General features: G+C 48.2%; 1 protein-coding gene across 1 annotated transcript in view; it reads right to left on the bottom strand.

Annotated features, from left to right (window-relative positions):
- Positions 1-23,092, bottom strand: part of WNK2 (WNK lysine deficient protein kinase 2) — an 84,245-nt gene that overhangs the window by 17,456 nt on the left and 43,697 nt on the right. The window contains exons 6-22 of the mRNA XM_063181827.1: positions 22,642-22,861; positions 19,920-20,208; positions 17,655-17,851; positions 16,827-16,970; positions 14,523-14,714; positions 12,999-13,502; positions 9,778-10,092; positions 6,979-7,028; positions 6,200-6,365; positions 6,003-6,119; positions 5,682-5,849; positions 5,426-5,471; positions 5,133-5,249; positions 3,733-4,688; positions 1,703-1,754; positions 1,200-1,255; positions 435-1,126 (exon numbers count right to left, since the gene is read on the bottom strand). Of these exons, the coding sequence (XP_063037897.1) occupies positions 435-1,126; positions 1,200-1,255; positions 1,703-1,754; positions 3,733-4,688; positions 5,133-5,249; positions 5,426-5,471; positions 5,682-5,849; positions 6,003-6,119; positions 6,200-6,365; positions 6,979-7,028; positions 9,778-10,092; positions 12,999-13,502; positions 14,523-14,714; positions 16,827-16,970; positions 17,655-17,851; positions 19,920-20,208; positions 22,642-22,861 (4,281 nt within the window). The remainder of the gene's footprint in view (positions 1-434; positions 1,127-1,199; positions 1,256-1,702; positions 1,755-3,732; positions 4,689-5,132; positions 5,250-5,425; positions 5,472-5,681; positions 5,850-6,002; positions 6,120-6,199; positions 6,366-6,978; positions 7,029-9,777; positions 10,093-12,998; positions 13,503-14,522; positions 14,715-16,826; positions 16,971-17,654; positions 17,852-19,919; positions 20,209-22,641; positions 22,862-23,092) is intronic.

Genomic DNA, 23,092 nt, shown 5'->3' with positions numbered 1-23,092 from the left:
ATTAATTGCAAAAGAAGAAACAAAACAATTGTTGGTTATAAAACAATCAGCCGCTCATCCCTAAGCATGCAAAGCTACAACAATCTATTTGTGGTGACTCCCCAGCCCTGGAAGGGGGAGTCTCTGACTCTGAGGCCAGGTTGGACAGGGCTTGGAGCAACCTTACATAATAGAAGGTGTCCCTGCCTATGGTAGCAGTTGGAATGATTTTTAAGGTCCTTTCCAACCCAAAACAGTCTGGGATTCTATGAGTTATTCTTCTAACTGGAACTGGCAGATAAGGCGATGCACAGCAGGAAGGTGGGGGAAGGTCCTGGCATTGCCTGATTTGCCCAGAACCAGTTTACTCCTTACAGTTCTGCTCATCTGAAGCTGAGCTGCTGCTCAGGTACAGTAACACAAGCTTCCCTTATATCACTTGCAACTCAACATACTTTTCTCTCAGGTTCTGCAACTCTTTCTTCATATCAGCATCTTCAAACTCTGAGTCATTGTCACTGCTCATGTAGGACGACTGCGAGTGGAAGGACGTGATGTTGATCGTAGGAATCTTCGCACCTTGCCCGTTGGGAGACTCTGGGCCAGGGGAGCCACCTTTGGCAGACCTCTGCAGAAAAGCAGCTGCTTTTTTGATGAGGTCGGTGGCCGTGCTGCTGCTGGGCGGGGAGAGCTGTGCGGCTGCGGCGGGGGCCGGCTGCCGCGGGCAGGGCTCGTCGGCCGAGTCGCTCGAGGCGGGGTCGCACAGCACGTCCACGGACGAGGCCGTCTGCACCCTGCGCACGGCAGCCTTCATGTCCGGGCTGGAGGGCAGCTCGTCCAGGTACACGTCCGGGGGCGCCGAGAACCTCAAGCAGTGCGGCGCCGCTAAAGTCAATTCGTCCTGCGTGCTGATGACTGAAAACCTGCCAATGGTTTTGGCCGGCGTGCCGCTCTCCTGAGCCTCGGCCTGTTTTCCATAGGAAGCAGAGCCCGGAGAACCATCCCTGTGGAAGTTACTCATCGCCCCATCTGCCGTCACTCGCCGCGTTACGCTCTCTGCGTGTGCGGGCGAAGCCGTCCTCTCTGCCTCCTCGCTCCTCTGGAAAGTCTCCATCTGTGGAGCTGTGCCTGATGATGAAGGTGCAACCTGGCAAAAATAAGAGAGTTTAACAAAAGGAACTGTAACAATCAAGCAGAAAACCGCTCCTAGTTCTGATTACCTGAAGGAGGCCTTTTGCTGGAGCAGCAGGAGCTGAAGCGATGCTTGTGGCTGGACCTGATTTAAAGTTGGGAAAAAAATATTTATGTCTGGAATGCTTTAATGTAATAAAAAACAGTGTTTCATTGTGACAAACTAAAGTGTACCACCGAGGAATAATTTAAAACCCCGGTCTTTGTAATACAGGATTGAAAATGCAGGAGGCAATAGCAATGGCAATATAAAATATCTCTAGGTTGGCAGATCTAGTGATTTGGGGAATTCAAATAATAACAGGTGTGTAGAATCTCATTACTCAGTTAAAAACTTTTAGGGAGAAAAACAGAAGAAGAATGAAATCTGCATGGTACATTAGGCCTGAACTCTTCTGGTGTTCTTGGTGTCTCAGAGACACACAGGGCTGCTGGCCGTGGCCGGGCTGCTGCCCCACTGCTGCCACTGACACCCACTGACACCACGCAGGGATGGCCGGAGGAGCATTACCTGTTCCGCCTGCTGACCCACCTCTTGCCTCTGAGGGATGAGCACTCACACCAGTGACTTCCGGCTTGTTCAACTTTCAGTAAAAGGAAAAAAGAAACGCAATTTCAGTCTCACAAAGCAGAACGCGTTCTCCTTCCCTCACTTCCCCGTGCTGCCCTGGCACTACCAGAGAATACGGAACTATTTCACAGTGCCTGTGGAGGAACCTTCAAGTCTTGCCTCCAACTCCCCCATTTTTTTTTCCTTCTTCCTTGAAAGAAATAAAGCAGTGGCAGCATTGTAGTTGGAACTGCAGCCCAAGCTACTGAAAGCCAGTATATTATATATACACACATGCTTGGGGCTTTGTTCTCGTTTGCTTTTCCAGCCAGACTGTATGTTCCTCATCTGTACGTCTATCCTCAGAAATTCTATGTCTCTTTTCTTACTGACACAGATTTTAATAGGATGAATTCCAATTACTCGAGAGACATAGCACCTTTCACAGAGAGAGAATTGGGTTTGCTGTAGAAAGTCATTTATCATTAGAAAACAACAGTCACTCCAGTACAGCTGCTTTCCTGTAGCACACAGCATCTTTTGGGCAGTCGACAGGAGTCCCTCCAGCTGATGCTACACAGAACAGGCTCAGCCTTGCTAGGCATGGAATTATCTCCAGAAATGCTACTTTTGAGTAAGATATAAAATCATAGAATGGTTTGGGTTGAAAAGGACTTCAAAGTTCATCCTATTCCCTCCCCTGCCATGTACAGGGACACTTTCCATTGTCCCAGGTTGCTCCGAGCCCCACCCAGCCTGGCCCTGGACACTGCTAGGAATGGGACAGCCACAGCTCCTCTGGGTAACCTGTGCCAGGGCCTAGAAGAGACACTGATCTAGCACAATGTGCTGCAAATCTGATTATTTCATAAACTTGGAATTTTATCCAAAAAAACCTAACATGGGGGCTCAACTGAGACAGAAGAACCACTGTCCCTGACTGCCTGCTACCTCCTTCCTTAGAGGCTTCCGTGTCAGTTGTGCTCTACCAAGCCCAGGAGAAGACAAAAGAAACTATTACAGGAAACAGAAGAAACTCATGCCCATGGAATATCTGCCTTTGGCTGTAGCATGTGGACAAGGCAAAGGTACTTGAAATGTTTGCTTTATCCAAGTTGACTTCTAAGGCAGTAATTGTACCACTGCCATTCATTTATACTTAAAATTGAAGCAAAATCGCCTTCATTAGAACTACAATAACTACACCACGCGTGTGTTTTACATTCTTAAACTACAAAGAAATGGACATATTTCTGCCCGCTTTGGATAGGACACAAGAGGAGATGAATTAAAGTATTATACCACTTCTAAACCCAAAGGGAAAGTCTGGCTTTCACTAATAAGCATTTCTGAAAAATGAATTGGGATGCATCTGACAAGAAAAATTTAAGTGAGCTTTCACACTGGAAAGCAGTCAGCAGGCAGAGGTTACAAACCCTGGAACAGAGATATGAAATGTTTAGGGAAGCAAAATATCTACATGTGGCCTACGGCAGGAGAGTGAGTCTTGAGCTCTGCTTTGGGGCCAGCCCTACAGGCGGGCTCTGGGGGGATGAAGGGCAGAGCCGCCGGGGGACTGAGCAGCGGTGGGCGAGGCAAGGCCCCTGAGGGCACGAGGGTGGGCAAGGCAAGGCCCCTGAGGGCACGAGGGGCACGAGGGTGGGCAAGGCAAGGCCCCTGAGGGCACGAGGGTGGGCGAGGCAAGGCCCCTGAGGGCACGAGGGTGGGCAAGGCAAGGCCCCTGAGGGCACGAGGGGCACAAAGGTGGGCGAGGCAAGGCCCCTGAGGGCACGAGGGTGGGCGAGGCAAGGCCCCTGAGGGCACGAGGGTGGGCAAGGCAAGGCCCCTGAGGGCACGAGGGGCACGAGGGTGGGCAAGGCAAGGCCCCTGAGGGCACGAGGGGCACGAGGGTGGGCGAGGCAAGGCCCCTGAGGGCACGAGGGGCACGAGGGTGGGCAAGGCAAGGCCCCTGAGGGCACGAGGGGCACGAGCGGCTGGGCAGCAGCTGTCACCTCCTGGCCCGTGTCCGGGGTGCTATAGCTCGGGTCTCTCCCATCCAACGCTGGGGCAGGAGCTTGCTCTTCAGGAAAAGGTGGTAAGGTAAATTCACTGTCGCCCTGTTCGGGTGGCACAGAGGTGTCCGGCGTCCCTGCCGATGCCGAAGAAGTTGGAACATATTCCTGGTACAGCAAATTGCGCAGCTTCTCATCAAGGCTTTTAATCGTGTTGTCCACGAAGTCCACCCTGGGGGGGCCCTCGCCGTCGGACTCGGCGGTGCCGGGGGGGTTCTGCTGCTGGAGCAGGCCGACCCCCGCCCCGGCCATGCCCGCGCCGCCCTGCGCCACCGGCGGCTGCTGGGACGCGGCCAGCGGCACCTGCGTGGGGCTCTGGAGCTGGGAGCCCGCCAGGGCCAGGCCGTCGGGGCCGGCGGCCGCGGGGAAGGGCTGGCTGCCGAAGGGCCCCGCGCCGGGCTGGCCGCCCTCCGGCAGGTGCGGCCCCTGCGGCGCCGGCTGCCGCTCCAGCACCGCGGCGTCCGCAGGCAGCGGCCCCAGAGCCGCCGGCGCGGCCGCGGGCGGCCCCACGCTGCAGCAGGCGATCTCCACGTCGGGCACGCAGGCCGCCTCGTCCGCCGGCGGCTGCAGCTGCGGGGCCGGGGCCTCGGGGGGCTCCTCCAGCCCCACGGCGCGGGGGGCCGGGGCCCCGGGCTGCGGGAACTCCGGCTGAGCCCCGCCGGCCACCGCGGGCTCCGCCATGCTCGGGGCAGGTGCCCCCGGGGCTGGCGCTGGGAACTCCGGCTGGCTTGCTACGCTGGCAGGAGCTGCCGCAGCGGGAGCCGGTGCCTGGGACAGGGCGGCTCCAAGGGGGCTGTCACTGACCCCTGTGTGCAGGGGAAGCTGCGGGCCAGCCCCGAGCCCAGGCGCCTCTGTCACCGCAGAGCTCACCGGCTGGTCATCTGACTGCTCCGCGTCTAGAGAGAACACAAGCAAAAGGTGAACCTTGAAAGGAGAGGAAATCACTGCCAAGCCCCCTGGTCAGCTGCAGGGACAACCCACTAGCAATTCCCACCAGCAAATAGCTGTTATGTACATCAAATGAGAATTTTCACATTATTTCAGCAAAAAATATTTCACTGAAAAAACACATAGTGATGGAGAATTTAAGCTACCCCGCAGCATAAGGTATAGCTAAAATACTGACACTTTACTGAAACTCAGATAAAGATTCCCAATTTGGTTCAATGCCAGGAACATATGTAAATGCACGTGCACATCTAAATGCACAGCTTAACAAAACTCATCATTTTCTTCCTCTGACTAAATTAAGTGAAACCATCACAGCTGAGTGAGGTGAGGACAGAAGAGAGACAACACAGCAGCTCTGAGAAGACATTTTCTATAAAGTTTGGAGATACCTGGCCCTTCTGTCTGCTGGGCACTGGGAGGCACCGGGGGAGAAAACTCAGGGGCATCTGTAGTAGGGTTTTCAACCACTGGACATATAATAAACCACCTTTTTCCGGTATGCAAAACTAGGGATGAAAAGAAAATTACAAGTAAACACATGAATTTCCATTGTCTCCAGATCATGACTTTGTCTTAATTACACAGGATGGTTTGGGTTGGAAGAGACCTTAAAGGCCATCTAGTTCCAACTCCCTGTTATGAGCAGGGACACCTTCCACTAGAAACTCAAAGGCACTCTTACCATTTTGCTGATACACAGGCGTCTTCATTTGAGACTGACGCTTCTCCTGTTAAAGAGACAACACAAGAAATAGCTGGATCAGTGCAAGAGGACCAGCATCCCACTTGTATTGTAAGGCTTAACAGAGCAAAAACATTATTTTTTTTAGTTAAGAAACCTTTTTAGTTTTTTTAACGCAAGATGCAAAAGCAATTTAAGTACCTGGCTGTTAAAAAAAAAGGAATCAAACTAGGGATCTGTATTCAGTGTTTCTTACCTCGCTTATTTCCAGCCTATCTGCATCTTGTTGGGGACTTATTCCCTGGTCAGAACTTCGCTCTCCTTCTGTATCCTCACTGAGCATATCCTCTGCTTTATCAATGATATCCTTCATTTGTTCAATAAAAGTCTCTTTTTCACTTTGCAAGATGAATTCATTCTCCACCTAGAAGGCCACATCAAAATAAAGGGGAGAACAGACTTTTTTTTAATTAATGCCCCATTCCACAGCTGCCAGGCAGCTCAGGCAACAAGCACACACGAGGAGCTGCCTGAAGCAACTGGGAGCACTGAGAGCCCGTGGGCAGCCACATCTCACCATGTAAGTGGCAATTTCCTCCGGCGCGTCACCATCCAAGTCAAACTTGAACGTCACCATTTTGTGGTTATGGGTTTCAAGCTGGCATTCCACCATCTTATCCCCTGTGTTACACACCTGCATGCAGAGATCAACAACCCTTATTCCTGGCAAAGCCAAAGGAAACCTAGAGTTACCCTCCCACAGGTTGTACTTGCATTTAGTATGGTCAGTTTGGGTCTGTTGGACTTCTCCTGGCGAGAACGAGCACGTGTGGATTTCTTATGCTTCTTTGAAGACTTTCCTTCTTGCTTCCCACTTCCTGTTGCTCCTTCCAAGCTGTCACTCATCTCTTTGCCAGAAGCAACATCTGGACTCATGTAGCTTCACGAGAGAAAGGAAGAACAAAATAAAGGCAGGCTGACACACAACGGAGTCATGCATCACATGTAAGCTATAAGAGAGGCTGCAAAAAAGGGCACATTTGCACTTTTTTTTTTGGCCTAAACTGAGTCAACTGGAAGATACTCAGTGAGCAAAGGGCACTACTCTACACCAGGCACATACTCTGGCTACAACACCTACCAAGAAATGATCTATTGATGTTTCTGGCAGTAACACAGCAGAAGTCCCATTACTCTGAATATATCCCTTAAGGGGCCCTGACAGCCCCCTCTCTGAACTGCACTAGTTCCTACTTTTCTAAGGTGAAGTTTTCTCAGCTCCTGTCTTTCTGCCCTCCCAGCAGAAGGTCAAACAGGTAAGGTTTGCTGTAGAGGGAGGAAAAGAGAAGATCCATACAGCTGTACATACACCAAGGCTAGGATGCTGCATCCAAACTAAGGAATTAAAAGAGCTGCAGGTGCCAGAATGGGCACACTGCACACAGACCACTGTCAGCTTCTCCCTAGACATGCTCCCAGTCCTTCTTCTGATCATGTCAGATAAAACAGCCTCCAAAATGCAAGCATTTCTTACGCCAAAGAGGTGATAATACCTTTCGCAACTCTGGGACAGAGCTTGGAGTTTGTCCTGTATTGCCTGCTCCTAAAATGCAAGAAAAAGTAATTTAAGCAAACACATTGTATTAGCAGATGAAAAACACCTTTAGGAAAGGGTTGGCATCAGTAACTCTAAAACCATTCTGTTTAACCAGTTCTTGGAACCTAGAAATAAAATAAATGCCCTATTTTATCCTTTCAACATCACTTCTGTCCAAGGCACCAACCACTTAGTCAGAGACACTAACCTGCCACTTCCCTTCCTCTGTCCACAGCAGATGAGATGGTGAAAGGAAGAAAACAGTTCTCTCCACCATGGCAAAATCTGACTGAGGGACAATTCCACTGTCTTTTATTTTTGAATGTATCTGCTAATTTGGCTCATTGCTTTATATAGTTTCCTGAAAATATGCTCAGTATTTTCATTGTGTTTGGGTTAGTGGGAAATTTTGAGGAACTTACAAACAAAAGATGAAAATTCATCATTTAAGAAAGCCACCCTTGCATCATGTCCTCTTGTCCTCTACATGAATTTCCCCTAAAAGCTTCCCTCTTCACTGGCTGCAGCTCTGGGACAGACATCATAGCATGATTTTCACATTGGGCAGACCCATTCTCACAGAATTTGTGACAATGCTGCAGGCCCTGCTGTAACAAACTTACCATGTATGCACAAAGACACACACACCCGTACGTGTATATAGCTGTGTATATACACTCTCACACCAGATACACCCATAAATATATATAATTTTATATATATTTATAAAAACATGTCTGTAAAATCCTTCTATAGACGCAGAGCTAGAAACAAGCCCCTCCACTGCCATCGCTGCACGGAGGACTCCAGCAGCGATGAGCTGGCGTTACAAGCTCAGAGGGGAACTGGCCATCACTGGTTCTCTGCAGCTAACCAGCCAGCCCCACTCCTTGGCTGCAAACACCATACCTAAGCCATGCCAGGCTTACGTGCAGTTTCAATAAAGCTGCAACATCAATGAACGGTGAGAACACAGACATAATGTATCGACATTCTGGTAAAGCACTCCACCAAGTGCCTTACAAAGCCTCTTTTGCCTGACTGGTTCAGGTTGGTTTGGATGCAAGTGCTGCAACGTGCCTGATCTACAACAGAAGAGATAAAAATGTCATGGCAGAGTAGAAACAAAATGTAGTGTCTTGATTATCTAGACAGGTATGAAACTTCTCTTACATCCAAGGAAACTTTAGCAATGTATGCCAGAAAACCAGCATGGAGAGGACGTGCATCGGTACTTGCTTCATTTCTTAAAGTGAATGAGAGAAAGGGGTTAACTTAGAGATGGATGTGAGAAAGAAATTAGCAAACCAGTGGTTAAATGTTCTGAGGGATGTGGGATGTGAAGGACAGACATGTGCCTCAGTGGCCATGAGTTTCTCAGGAGAACTTGTATCCCCCCTGTCACAGTGCCTAACAAGGAGGTTTGTTCATATTTCCAGAATCTCTCATGGAACGGACTCTGCACTGAAGGCACCAGCACTGACCTTGCCATGAGTTGTGCATTCAGAAAAAAGACAGCTGGAGAAGGAATACCTTGAGTGATGGATATGCCTGAGCCAGCCCAGCTTTTCTGGGGAGTCTGCAGGTGAAGCACTGCAGACAGGCTCTAACCATTCCTGCTACACTTAACCAACAGGATACACACATTCACCAGGAAACATCCTACATCACAGCAGGAACGCTGATACAGTCAGAATTACACTGCCATTGACAGACAGGAAAAATGGGGAACTAGAATTCATTTTTAGTGTTAGCACAGCCCTTCTGGAGCATCTTCTGGAGGCAGCATTGAGTTGTATGTCCAATGGAATTTCAGGCTGCACTGGGGTCAAGGCATGTGACAAGTCATGGAAACATGGGCAAAACCGAGAGATTAATTCTGAAAAGGTGAAATATATACTTTGGGAAGAAAGATAACTCAGAGCAGAGACTCAAGAGGAACCACTCTGAATGCAGAATCACAGCGGGACATTTCCATCCAGGAGTGGAGAAAAAATTAGACTTATTTCCTGAAATCAGGTAGAAATGCCAAAGCTTTTGTTTTGTTTTGTTAACAGGCAGCTGAAGAGAGGTAAATGTTCTGTGATGTTCTGTCAAGACTGAAGATTAAACAATTATGGGAGTGGAAAGAAAAGTCAAAATAGCAGACGAGGAGCTGACAATTCTGTAAGGAAAACAATAAAAAGCATCCTGCTTCTATGACCACAGAGAATTGGGAATGCCTATGAGTATCTTGAGAAACAAAAATCCCAGACATTAGGCAAAACAGGAGGATACAATGCTAAATGAAATGAGAATAGGGCTCAAACTGAAGAGGATGAAGGGGGCTTCCACAATACAAAGACTCAGATTGTGGAGTAGTTTCTTAAGGCAAATGATGGTTGGTTGAACAAGCGCTTGAGACATTTAAAACAAGACTGGACAGAACATGGGTGAAATTCTACAGAACAACTTCCAACTCACCCACAGTGAGAATTTCTTGATTTCTATCTCTGTGCTTGTGCTCAGCTACGGACAAGGAGGTGCTTAGTCCTGCTGCCTCATTAATTCAGTGAGACATTTCCTGAGCTGCAACATGAGGTTTCATTTGAAATAGCCAATTATTTGCTGACTCAGAACTGCTGGCATCAAGGAGCAGCAGCTCAACACACCGAGGGGATAACCTCCCTTGTGCAACAAGCCCACTGTTTCACACAGGAGTAACTAAGAAGATTAAGGCTGAGGCCGGTGAGTTACTTCAGAGGAAGGGCTCTACCTCTTGAGATGTCTCAGTGCCCGCCGTGACAGCCGAGCAGGGAGCTGGGAGCTGCTGGCCCAGTGGCTGCGAAAGATCAGGCTGGAGCTGCAGCAGAGCAGAGGGCTGGAGAGGCAGGCCAGGCTCTATGGGGGCAGGCGGGGCAGCTGCGGCAAGGCCGCCGTGGGCCTGGGCAGCGCCTTCGGGAGCGACGCAGGGCGGCACCAGCTCCGGCTGCAGCTGCAACGGCGGTGACATGACCATGGAGGGCTGCACTGGCAGCACGGGCACCTGGGCTCCAGCTTCCAGAGCAAACTGACTGTGTCCAGGCATGGGCTGCAACACAACGAGAGCTGTTAGCACCATCTCTGCGCCGAGGGCTCAACACCAACGTGACGGGGGAGCAAAGCCACTGGTGTTCGTGAAGAAAGGACTCAAACTTCGCAGTGCAACTGGGTTTGGATGCTCTCAGTAACAGCTACAGAGATAAACTTCCAATGAAATAACCAAAAAAAGCGCTAAGGATTCCTTCTGTACAATTATGACGAGGTGAATTGATCAGGTACTAGTTTATTAGTAGGGACAAAACCAGATTTTGCTAAGAAAGGAAAAATTACAGAATTCCAGAATGGTTTGTGATAGACAGAACCTCAAAGCTCATCTCATTCCACCCCCTACCACGGGCAGGCACACCTTCCACTATCCCAGGCTGCTCCAAGCTCCAACCTGGCATTGGACACTGCCAGGGATCCAGGGGCAGCCACAGCTCCTCTTCCAGGGCCTCCCCACTCTCACAGCCGAGAATTTCTTCCCCATATCCCACCTGTCCCTGCCCTCTGGCAGTGGGAGCCATTCCCTGTGTCCTGCCCCTCCATCCCTTGTCCCCAGTCCCTCTCCAGCTCTCCTGGAGCCCCTTCAGGCCCTGCCAGGGGCTCTGAGCTCTCCCTGGAGCTGCTCCTGTCCAGGGGAACATTCCCAGCCCTCCCAGCCTGGCTCCAGAGCAGAGGGCTCCAGCCCTGGGAGCATCTCCATGGCCTCCTCTGGACTTGCCTTTAAGATCTTAGGTGATGAATTCATTCTCCTGAATACCTTGCTCTGCTTTCAACAGTTCCACACTGTCCATGCAGAGAAAAATACATTCTACCCATAACCTAACTTAAGATATTTTAAGAAATCTGCCAGATATACAGAACCAGGACCTGGCACAAATGACACAATTAACTCTTTCACTGAATATACACCTGTGTCCTACTTCAGTTTAGAGCAGTTTACACACTGAAGTCTCAACCTAACCCTTGATGTGCCAAGCCCCAAGACCCCAATCCTACCAACACATTCGTGTGGACAGAAGGAGTTTTAATTTTCTCAGTGGATTTCTCCAGTGCATTAAAATAACTCAAGTGCGTAAGCACTTGGTGGGAACCAGATCCAGGCGACAGGATGCCAGCTACCTTAGAGACCGGGTTGTTATTCTGCATAACAGTCCTTTTGGGTTGTACATTTAAAATCAGAACGTTCTCCTTTTAGGTACATCATGTATTTTTCCAGGGGGACTGAGCTTGTGGAAAGAGGAAGAAGGAAAGAAAGAAGCATATGGAAGAAAAAAAGACTTTTAGTACTAGGTAGAAGTGTACCCAATTTTTACTGTTTTTGAAGTATCATCACATAGAGACTTAAGGCTATTGGAAAATACATTAAAAAAAATAAGACTCGGATGAGAACTAGGCCACATGATTTCATTGCTGCGTGCTCTCAGCAGGTTCTGGGCATGGCTGAAACTATTATTCCAGGTTTTAATGTAGATAAAAGTAAAGACAGGATGTGCTTCATAACACCTCAGAGTTACATGGCTGCCCAAGGAGGGGGTTGTTAGACTGACAAGTGTGGTGTAATGCCACAGAAGGGTGGTTCAATTTTAAATCTTATATAACTAGAATAATTCACAAAATATTTCAATGTCAAATCACAGAATCACAGAATATTCTGACTTGCAAGGCACCCACAAGGATCATCAAGAGCAGTTCTTAAGTGAATGCCCATATAGATGTAGCCAGCCAAAACAAAACTCAGAGGTGCTAAACATCAATTGTGAAAACAGCATGGCATTATATACAGAAATACCTCTCCAATAGAAGTCTTCAAATCAAAACAATGTTTTTTAAAATATTCCTCTGCACATTGTAATAGCAATTTTTTAACCTAAATTCTTCCATATGCAATTCTTCTACACATATTTGATAGCTAATGACTTTATCAGGATAGTTTGGGAACATCAGCTCTCCAGTTCTGGTATTTGCCATGCTCACTGCGTCCAGTGTGCTTGATTCCATTCCCTCTAAAGCCACAGGGAACACTGAGTAACACTCCCAAACTCCATGCTGCTGACATTCTCAACGACAGCAATCCTGTACGAAATATAAGGCTGAAGAGAGAAATTTAAAAACTATGTACTGCTCTGAAGATGCCATGACAGATTGGGATGGGATGTTACAAATTTTAATTAGGGTGTTATGGTGAAGGGATGTGGCAGAATACAGATTTTCCAAATGCCTTATTAGCAGGTTGAGTGTCCTCCCCTGCTCTGGTCAGACTGTTTCATGCCGACATACCACAGATGTGGCGAGAGAAGTATTTACAGACTCTGTCAGTCCTGAGGCAGTTTCTGTGTAAATGCTGCTTGAGCTCGTTTATGCTTTGTTTTTTTCAAGGGGGAAAGGGTCTGCAGCTAGAATCCATCCCTGCCCTGCAGGTCTGACAGTGCTTTTCCACAGAGCTTTCCAGAGTCCTTACCTGAGGGCCACTTCCCTTTGCTGTTTTAAATATATTCTACACCAAAACAACTCCGCTGCTCCTGCCAGCTCCCCTGTATTTGCTGTGTGTACCCAGCAGCCCCTGCATCCTACATGGACCAGCTACAGGCACTGGCAAGGCTTGGTACGCCCTCCTGACCTGGGAGAACCACGGCTCACGCTTCCCAAGATCTGAGAGCAAGAAGGAAGAGGAAATTCAGAAAGCGCTCTGCTCATTTGCTGTCCAAAGCCAGTTGTATTGCGCCCTATACCCTTGATCACCCCTGTCCCTGGCTGAGGATATCACCTGCTACCCCACAGCTCACAGCTTCAGCCACCACCTCCAGAACTGAGAGCAAGAAGAACAAAACCTTTTGAGAACAAGGATGAAGGTTGGCCAGGAACAGGACGCCGGGGCGGGCAGCGCCCCGGAGCACCCTGCGGCGGATTTACCTGGTGAGCGGGCTCGGGAGGGTGGACGGCGCCGGGCTGCAGGGCTGGAGGCGGCGGCGGTGCCTGGCCCACGGGCTGGGAGCTCTGTGCGTGGTGGGGCGAGGGCGCGTCGCCGGGCAGCAGCGGCTGGAAGGCGGGCTGGAACACGGGCTGCGGCGGCAGCGCGGCGTGCGGCGCCAGCGGCGGCACCCCCGGCGGCGCCACGGCCAGCAGCGGGATGGTGGCCGCCGGCAGGTTTGGCACCATGGGCTGGCAGGGCAGGACCAGCGGAGCCACGGTGGTGTGGGGCAGGTTGACGGCCTGCATGGGCAGGGCGGGCGAGTTGGGCGCCATGGGCAGCGTGGGGTTCATGGGCAGGCTGGGCAGGATCACGGCGGGAGCAAAGTACTGCGAGGGAGCGGGAATGGGGGGCACGTTCGCAGCAGGGATGTCAGACAGGTTTGGAGGAAGGCTGTCAAGCCCTGCCAGAGGAGTAATTGCAGGAATGACAGGAAACTGAGGAATCTGAAAAAAATACAATATTGCATAAACTGCATCAGTGCTTTCACTGATGGTATAGAGAAGTTTCATTTGCCACACAAGTCCCCAAAATCCACCTGTGCCAGGAGGATAATTATGTCTGTTTGTTAATCACTTCCATTCATTCCCTGAGCTTCACAAGGAGTAATAAAAACTGATTTACGCTTAAATCATTAGTAAAAGCAAAAAAATACATATGAGGGGGATGCTTTTATACCTTAGAAGCTTAGAACTACTTCTAACACCAGCTTGAAGCCTTCAAGCAACATCCTAATTAAAAGCTGCTTTCATTTGAACAGAAATTAAAAGGAATTGGGCCAGACCAAATGTAAAACTCTTTCATGCAAAATTAAGTGGGGCAATTTAAACCCTTGTTTTCAAACAAGCTGCAACTCAGGCAGCACGGAAGAGCCCAGAGAAAGGGTTTTTACAATCAAAACCTCCCAGTGATGGAGCAGACTGGCATCACGGCAGCAGCTTGCTCCTGCCCTTTGACACAAGCTGCTTCCCATTATGGTGCTGCCATTACCACACACAGCACCATCCACCTTCCCAGGCCGAGGGAAGCGTTTGTCCCTGCTCCAGAGAACAGACCCAGAGCAGAACAACACCGACACGGCTGGCAAGTGTTGGGGGAGGTGGTGAAGTCAGGAGGTCAGAAAATAGCAATAAAAACAGGCAACTGCTCATGCCCTCAAGCCTGGGATGGGGAAGAGATTGTGCCGGAGGGAACAGTGCAAAAGACCAAAACAAAACAACCCCAAAAAAATTATTGCCATTTTGGAGCTGCGTTTAACTGGATGGCGTAGAGTTGGGCACAAAGGAGATTTCTGATTCACCAAACAAATAACAAAGAAATATAGAGGAATTAAGAAAGAGCAATAATATTCTTATCGCCTAATTAAACTGGCATGCAGTCAAAATAGCCACACAAAACCTGCAAATCATGTTAATGATTAGCTGGGAATTTCTCCTCAAATGGCCACGCTCACGGCCCCTCCTTACCTGGGAAGGGGCCACGGTGGGGAGCTGCGGCACGGTGGAGATCTGCAGGGGCTTCAGGGGCGTGCTGCTGGCGGGCACCTGCGAGCCCTGCGGCGGGAAAGGCGGCAGCAGGTGCGGGGCGGGCGGCAGCGGGCACACGGGCTGGCTGCCGAGCACCTGCTGCAGCGAGGCTGCCTGCGAGATGGGCTGCTGCTGCTGCTGCTGCTGCTGCTGCTGCTGCTGCGGGCACAACGGGACAGGTTACTGCAACACAGCCACACGGCTGGCCACGCTCCCCATCGCTCCCCAGCTCACTGTCAGGACAGACCTTCTGCTTGGAGTACAGAGTCACAGGCTCATTAAGATTGGAAAACACCTCCAAGATCACTGAGTCCAACCCCTAACCCAGCACTGAAAGGTCCACCATTGAAACATGTCCCCATAGGCTGCATCAATATCACGGGATGGTGACTCCCCCACTCCCCTGGGCAGCCTATTCCAATGCTTAACCACTATTTCAGTGAAGAAAATTTCGCTGATATCCGACCTAAACCTTCTCCACCATAGCTTGAGGTCATTTTCTCTCATCCTGTCACTGTTCTCCAGGAGCAGAGCCCGACCCTTCCCTGGCTGCCCCCTCCTGTCAGGGAGTTGCGCAGAGCCAGAAGGTCCTCCCTGAGCCCCCTTTTCTCCAGGCATGGAGCCCCTTTCCCAGCTCCATTCCCTGCCCTGGTCATGCTCCAGCAGGGACAGCTCCCAGGAGAGACGAGCATTCTTAATTCAAACACTGCACAGGAGCCCACGCTTAAAACACATTTAAATGCAAGATATATTACCAAAAATGATAAGTGGTAACTGTCTTGGAGAGGCTGTTTGTAATGACTCAGACTCTTGAAATCCCAGAGATTGCTCCCGTTGGTCCCCTGAAATCTCCACCCACTAACTTACAAGATACAGTTGATATTCAGCTCATCCTGGCAAGCAGAAGTTGCTACATAATGGAGCAGGCATGGTAAATATAACACTTATTACCTGAGACACAATCAGCCACAATAACTGCAGTAAAATCTAGGTTCTAGATATTTCTGATGTACTGTAGTGACAATGCAGTAGCCAAAAAAGCAGCTTTACTTTTCCAGAGAAAGCAGTGCTCCCCTGGCCTGCCAGGCTTTAGACAGCAGAACAGAGAAAAAGTTGTGTTAAAGCTGGAAATTACCAGTAACAACCCCCCACATTTTATGTACTATTGGTATCTTCTTTTTCAGCTCCTCTAATTAGTCCTGGAAATACTTAAAAAAACATTCTGGTTCGAAAGGATGACCCTGAGGCATAGGCTGGCTCAGGTGACTTACTTGGGACCACAGGGCTGGTGGCCTCATCAGGCCCTGCAGCACACAGCACCTCTGCCATCGCATGTTGGCAAAGATCTCCCCAGTTACAATCCCAAACACACGGGAACAGCAGTGCAGGATCTGGCCTGGCTCTGGTGATGGCACAGAGCAAACTGAGGGCCAAGGTGGAGGCACCTGAACACTGTGTGAAGGATGGAGGAACTCACTCCATGGAGGAGCTCCTGCAGGACCAAGCCCCAGCTCTGGGGTGGGAGAGGCGCATGCCCACGGCGCTGGGCTGGAGCTCCTAAAGCTGCCAGCTCCCAGAGCTAGCTCTGCTCTCGCGCCCAGCTGGGTTCATCTGCAGCTCACACAGCTGCCCACGGGTCACCAAGGGGACAGAGGGTACTGGCACTTGTGGCTCAGCCACCTCCCACTCCTGGAGACATCACATTACAGCAGGAAAACTGTGCTCAGGGAATGGAGCTGCTTCCTAAAACCTCCCTCTCAAATCCAGCTTGTGTCTTAAGAAATGCTTGTGAATTGGGTAAGGCACAGGGAAGGGAAAATATCCAGGCAGATTAGGTAACTTTGCCTCGTTATAACTTTAGCAGTGTAAATGCACGGACACCCAAATTGGAAAAATAAACAAAAGTTAGGAGATACAACATTGATTCCACATGTCTGATCCACCAGTGCATACTGATACAAGATCAAAACAATTCATTCTGTAGGTAAGTGAATTTCTCACCCTAATTTCCATTCTTCTGCTGCCCTACCCTCCTTAGCATTCACTGGACACTGTTGTCTCTGAGGAACATAGGTGCTCTGGGAAGTTTTGTCCCTGGGTGCTCCAAGCCCTGTCCAACCTGGCCTTGGACACTTCCAGGGATCCAGGGGCAGCCACGGCTTCTCTGGGCGCCCTGTGTGAGGCAGAGCAGCCACAGGGAAGGGCTGAGATGGACACGGCTCCATGGCAGAGCCCAGCTCTCACCTGCTGGCCGGCCAGCACGGGTGGCGGCGGCTGCCCCAGCGGGAGCGAGGCCACGGTGCTGGGGACCACGGGGAACGGCATCGCCGGCTCCTGGTAGTGCTGGGGCACCACGGCGGGCGTGGCTGGCACTGCGGGCAGGACGGGCTGCAGAGAGACACAGCGTGAGGCACAGACACTTCCACGGACGGAGCAGCCACAGCTCCTCTGGGAAACCTCTTCCATGGATGGAGCAACCACAGCTCCTCTGGGAAACCTCCACCATGGACGGAGCAACCACAGCTTCTCTGGGAAACCTCCTCCATGGATGGAGCAACCACAGCTTCTCTGGGAAACCTCTTCCAGGCCTCCCCACCCTGACAGTGAACAAGTCCCTCCCAATCTCCCATCCATCCCGGCCCTCTGGCAGTGGGAGCCATTCCCTGTGTCCTGTCCTTCCATGCCTTGTCCCCCAGTCCCTCTCCAGCTCTCCTGGAGCCCCTTCAGGCCCTGCCAGGGGTTCTGAGCTCTCCCTGGAGCTGCTCCTCTCCAGGTGAGCACCCCCAGCTCTCCCAGCCTGGCTCCAGAGCAGAGGGATCCAGCCATCAGAGCATCTTTGTCGCCTCCTCTGGACACACTCCAACAGGTCCATGTCCCTCCTGTGCTTTGCTGCAAAGGCACTAACTAATGCCAACAGACTGATAAGGGACTGAGCAGGTCACTATGTGCAGAGGTGAGTGAGGAGTGCACACAGACAGCCCTGGAACCCATACCCACTGGGAACAAGAGCATAACTGATAATATGAGACGTGACCCAAGATACAGAACTATTTGAGAAAGCTTTGGACTTACTGCCGAGGGCTGCTGGTAGTGGCCGAGCTGGGGGAGGCTGTGGGGCACGGGCTGGCCCTCGCTCAGGGGCGGGCTGTACACCCTCTGGATGGCAGGAGGGACAGTGTCTGGCAGGGACGAGTAGATGACGCTCTGCTGGCTGCTCTGCGAGTCCGAATAAACCGTGGAGCCCTGGCCACTGTCAAACGTGCTGTCAGCTGCAACAACAGGCATTTTTATTACAAGTTCAACAGCTCCCCGTGTTCAAGTGATGATCTTAGAGCAAGGTCACCATGGTTTATGTAATTAGCATTTTTACTACTCTAGCCCTTTCTTTACATAAATAAATTATACAACACCAATGTTATTCTCTACAAAAGGCACACGCTGCTTCTCTTAAGCCAAAACCCATCCCCATGGACTTCTGCACACACTGATATTTCAAGCACTTTACTATATCCTTTAAAGGGCATAAGGTTGACATTCAGAATTGCAGATGCTTATAGATTTTGCAGGATAAAAGGAGAGGAAACCCCGATTGTCATGTTCAGAGCAGATCGTGGGGTCTTTCAGAGTTCCATCTTCCAGGGATGCACCAACTTTAACACTGTTTTTATCAGCAGCCCTGAGAATTACAAAATTCTTTATGCTGTATGATTTTACTTCAGCAAGTCATGCTCTGCCTCAGCGTAGTGCAATTAAGGTCAGACACAAACCCCTGTGCAGGTTCCAATGGGTTTGGCACGCTCAGATCTGTGGGAGTTTCTGGTGGAGCATTTGCCCAGTTAACCTATGGAACTGCACGGCTATGGGCACTGGGCAAGCACTGGGTCCTTTGGGAACTGGAAATATTGGTATTACTGACTTTAAAAAGTCTTTTCACAACTTTTAAAATGTGTAAAATACAAGTGCCCAACTCTGTTCGAGCCTAAATTACCGCTTTCTTCACTTGAGAAAGGAAGTGAGACAACCAGAGTGCAGCTAGATGTATCCCAAGGACAAATAGCTTTAATAGGGATTTAAAATTCAAAACTGAAAGAAAACTGCAACAGAGTTTCAATAACCATCTTAGGTTACAGCTAAGCTTAAATAGTATTTGTTTTCCCAACACCTTCCTCTGTCTCTTTTTTTCCATATTCTAAATAAAGTTTTACTTATTTGGCTTTTAAATAACAAATTATTTTTTAATAGCACCAGAGATGACATTTCTCTTCTGTACTCCCAAGCTATTCCCCCAACTGTTTTTCTTTTCCAAAATTAAACTCCCCTCTCTATTTATTCAATTCATTTCTGAAGAGCCAACATAGCCCTACTCTCATGATGGGATTTCTGCTGCATTAACATTCTGTTTTATTACAAACAATTATTCAGGACCTCAAAGGAAAAAAAAACAAAACAGAGGAATCTAATGGTGGAGTAATAAAGGAAAAGCTGTGAGTCACTCTCAGGTTTTTATAGAATGTAAATTGCACACATTAAGTTATTAATTTCCACTTTTACATTTAATCTCAAATTATAAGAATGGGTGCTACCCTAATTTATAGAGGTCCTATGCTAAGAAAAATGTTCAAATAATCTGATAGAAAATTGCCAAATAAGACCAAGTTCTGGTTAAAAGTTGAGGAGGGGTAGGAAAAATATGGTGGAAGCTGTATTTAGTATAACATGTTGTGAACTCATGTCCAGCACAGCCATGGGAAGCACAAGTCACTTCATTGCAGCACTAGAAACAAAGAGCCATAATTGCAGTGTTCCTCATAGGAGCTAGCATGACATAAGTATATGATCCAAAAAATGAAATGAGCTCATTTTAGCTTCAGATAAAAACCTTTGTGAATGTGGCAATATTGTGAGTGTAAATCAAATGTAGCTATTTCTCATATCGTGTAAAGGGATTTTTCCTGTACAGGTACACATGGATATTTCAGTATTCAAAGCAGACCTCAATGTAGCCCTTTATAAAATACCTGAATTGAAGCAGCAGATGTCTTGCTAAATGTAATGCATCTTTTACTTAAATGTGCTTACATACAAGTCCAGAACAGTAAAACAGCAACTCTGTGATGATTGTTTAGCAGCAAAATATATAGAGAGTTATATAAAGATATCTATATAGTACTGTTTTCTTGCAACTTCATTGCTTTCCAAATTGTCACGCATCTGTCCCAGATGTTTGTGGCTTTTGAGCTACTGTGCAGAACCACGCACATCAGTTCACCTGAGCTCAGGCCCCAGTGGGCTCCCCCCTCAGACACCCGTCCCCGTGTGAAGCCACGCGGCACTTACAGGCGACAGAGGTGACGCTGGCGGGCAGGTTCTGCTGGAAGGAGTGCTGGTCCGCCTCCGGCTCCTCGGGCTCCGACAGGATGTGGTGGCCCGTGTGGGACAGGTAGGTGACCTGCACCTGCTGCGCCGGCGGCGCCTTCAGCTTGTCCAGGCACTCCGAGTCCCGGCGCTCCTCCGACTGCATCCTGGGCCAGATGCGCTCCCTGCGCCACAGGATCAGCGCCACCCGGTCACGGATGGACTTGGCCACGATCTTGAGATCGTTCTCGTGGAAAAAGCCCGAGTCAATCTGCGCGGGAACACACACTTAGCAAGGTCCTGAGCACGTGGCTGGCACGCACACAAGCACACACGTGACACTGGAGCCTCTTCCCAACAAAGAAAACATCCATTTGAAACAACACGAATTTATATTAATTCATTTCTCACAAGAACAGGAACTCAAGAGCTTGATGGAGTGGGGTTCTTTCTCAGTAAAATTTCTATTCCCAACGCATTAAAAAAACCCAGGATGTAATGTCTAAGACCTGACTACATACTGGCTCTAACTATCCACCACTGAACTTCCACTGAGGCAAGTTTAATGGCAGATGGATTTCCCTCTTTTTTTTCCTTTTTAACACTAAAAGAATAGACAAAACAGGAAAAAGAATCTCTAAAAAATGCACCTGGAGTGAATCAAACTGCCCCTAAATCTGAATCTTAACTCGTCCAACACACAGAGTTATCCAAATTGCTCCGCTTAATAGCACAGCAAATCATCAAGGACAAGATGTTAACAGAATTATGTTTCAAAATAACTTCTCTTAAATAGTGAAGTCAGTCAGGATTCATTGACTTTTACAAAGAAAAAGCAGACTCTTCCCATTTGATGGAAAAGGGGACGAGGCTTCTCAGAACTCAACTGCTCAACAGATAAAATGGAAATTCATCTTTGTGTTATTTGTTTGCATAATGTCCTGCAGTGGAGGGTACAAATTTTCATTTGATAATGCCGTACCACAGCTGTCTCTGCTCTCCCTACATTCTTAACATGCACATTTGACAGATTTGAAAGCACTTAAATCCATGGGGGAAATCTTGAGGCTTTCCTGCTTTGCTCTTGCCCAAACATAAGACACTTTCACAGCTTAGATTTTCACTGCTAAAATTAATGGGTGGAAAGCACCTTAAAACACAGCTTCAAGAGCTAACTTAACTTTCCAAACCCACTAGAATGTTTCCACTTCCCTTAGCCCATATCATTTGGGCAGGTGGGACTGCCTGACTACCAGAATCCCGTCAGCAATGATAAATAATGCCCTGTACTCAGAAGGTCTCCTGCATTCCTCTCTTCCACAGCACACAAAGCAACAAACAGATGAAAGCACATGGCTTTGGTGTTCAACAATTCATAAGGACTAGAAAAATACATTTAGCAATAAACATCCCCTTTTCCTGCCTCTGCAACAGCCTCAGGTTTGAAAGCATTTAATGGGCAGTCTCTTAGGTATGCATTAATGTCGAAAACAGAGTTTTAAATTATTTGGGAATAGGTACAGTGTCACTGTAGTTTTGGGCATGATCCTTTTAAATATACTTTTCACGAGAATTATTTCCTCCTCAAAATAAAGCATCACAACTATGGACCAAGCAACTTAAGAGAACTCTGAAACTCCAAATATTTCTATCAATATTTAAATGTAAAATATAACAGTAAGTAATGGCACCAGAGCAATTTTTAAACTAAATGAGTTCTGTAATAATACATTGCTGGAAAAACATTGGACCTTCTGCAAACTAGCGACAGAAGACAAAGGAGCCTGAATTCCTCCCACTAAACTCGGAGTAGATGGTGATGAGTTCCAGCTGAGCAAGGCAGCATTACCAAAATGAGTGCCTCCTGAGCAGAACACGAGTGGTGATGACATCATTAAATGGGATCCCTAGGGATTTAGAGTCTAACAGGAACATTTCTGCAAGCACAGGAATGTTTCTGCAAGCCTAGGAACGTTCAGACCCTTGGCTCAGTGCTTACTGACCCTGAGCCTCTGTGACATTAGAACACCAAAACAATTGCAGCAAAGACACCATCAAAATAGGAGTTTAAGGACAATGTAGTGAAAATGGAACACAGATTCCCTAACAAAACTCCACAAGTATAAAAATACAGAAATTCAGCAAGTGAAACTTTTTAGTTAAAAAATCCAAAGCTTACTCCTAACTCAGTGAATCCAGTTATTATCAAAGTTTGGGGGTGGAGCAGCTGACCACTGACCTTTCTCATCTACATTCCTTCAAAGGAATACCAACAGAAAAGATGGGGGAAAGTGTTTTGGAGAATTCAATGCAGAATACTTTGTGATTGAACTTCTGAACTCTTCTAATGTATTTCTAGCTGCTGTCCGGAACTAAATAGATTCCAAATAAATTCAAAGACATCCAACAGCCTATAGAAACTGGCAGAAGAGCGTGCAAAATATAAAAGTAGACCAGACCTCTATAGTTCCTCAGCTATGTAAACTGTGATTTCAGGCATCTGTTTTCAAACAATATGTTTCAGTTAGCTGCTCCCTGTTCACCCCTTTCTTGCAGTAGTCACTCCAAAATCAATGCAAAGAGCCTAAACTGGACACCTGGAGTGCTTCAAGTGAAATTAGTTTACCCAGCTTGTTCCTGTTCTCCCTTGGGATTCATGCACTACTTTCTATATAAACACATTTTTATCAGAAGCGTATTTTACCATTTCTTGTGCAACATCATCAGGAGTTTCCTTCTCCAGATCAAAAGTAAACTCAATGGCTCCATTATCTTTGGGTTTTCCTTTCAGTTTCTTAGGATCTTCTACCCAGAGTCTTAAGGCAATAGAGGATTTCCTACCATGGTCTTCTTCTGCAAGTTCCACTCTTACCCCAGTATCTTCAGCAAAAAAGGCATGGCTTAATAAATCTTTAATTTCATATCTGCAAAGGATATAGAGAAGAATCAAACACTGCATGTCAACAACTTTAGAAAGGTTTGTAAAAAGAAACTGCTGTTAAAAGTGGAAATATTTACACTGTTTGGGGCTCACACATAATGAATTTGTGTTCTTTCTGAAAAGATGTGGGATTTTGAAAAGAAAGTGAAATTGAAAAAATTGACATTTCCTATTTCTCAAATTGACATTATCTATTTCTCAAACCTTCAGCAAT

Source organism: Melospiza melodia (genome assembly GCF_035770615.1).
Source record: "Melospiza melodia melodia isolate bMelMel2 chromosome 10 unlocalized genomic scaffold, bMelMel2.pri SUPER_10_unloc_1, whole genome shotgun sequence".
Taxonomy (NCBI): Eukaryota; Metazoa; Chordata; class Aves; order Passeriformes; family Passerellidae; genus Melospiza; species Melospiza melodia.
This window is presented reverse-complemented; position numbering and strand designations above follow the sequence as displayed.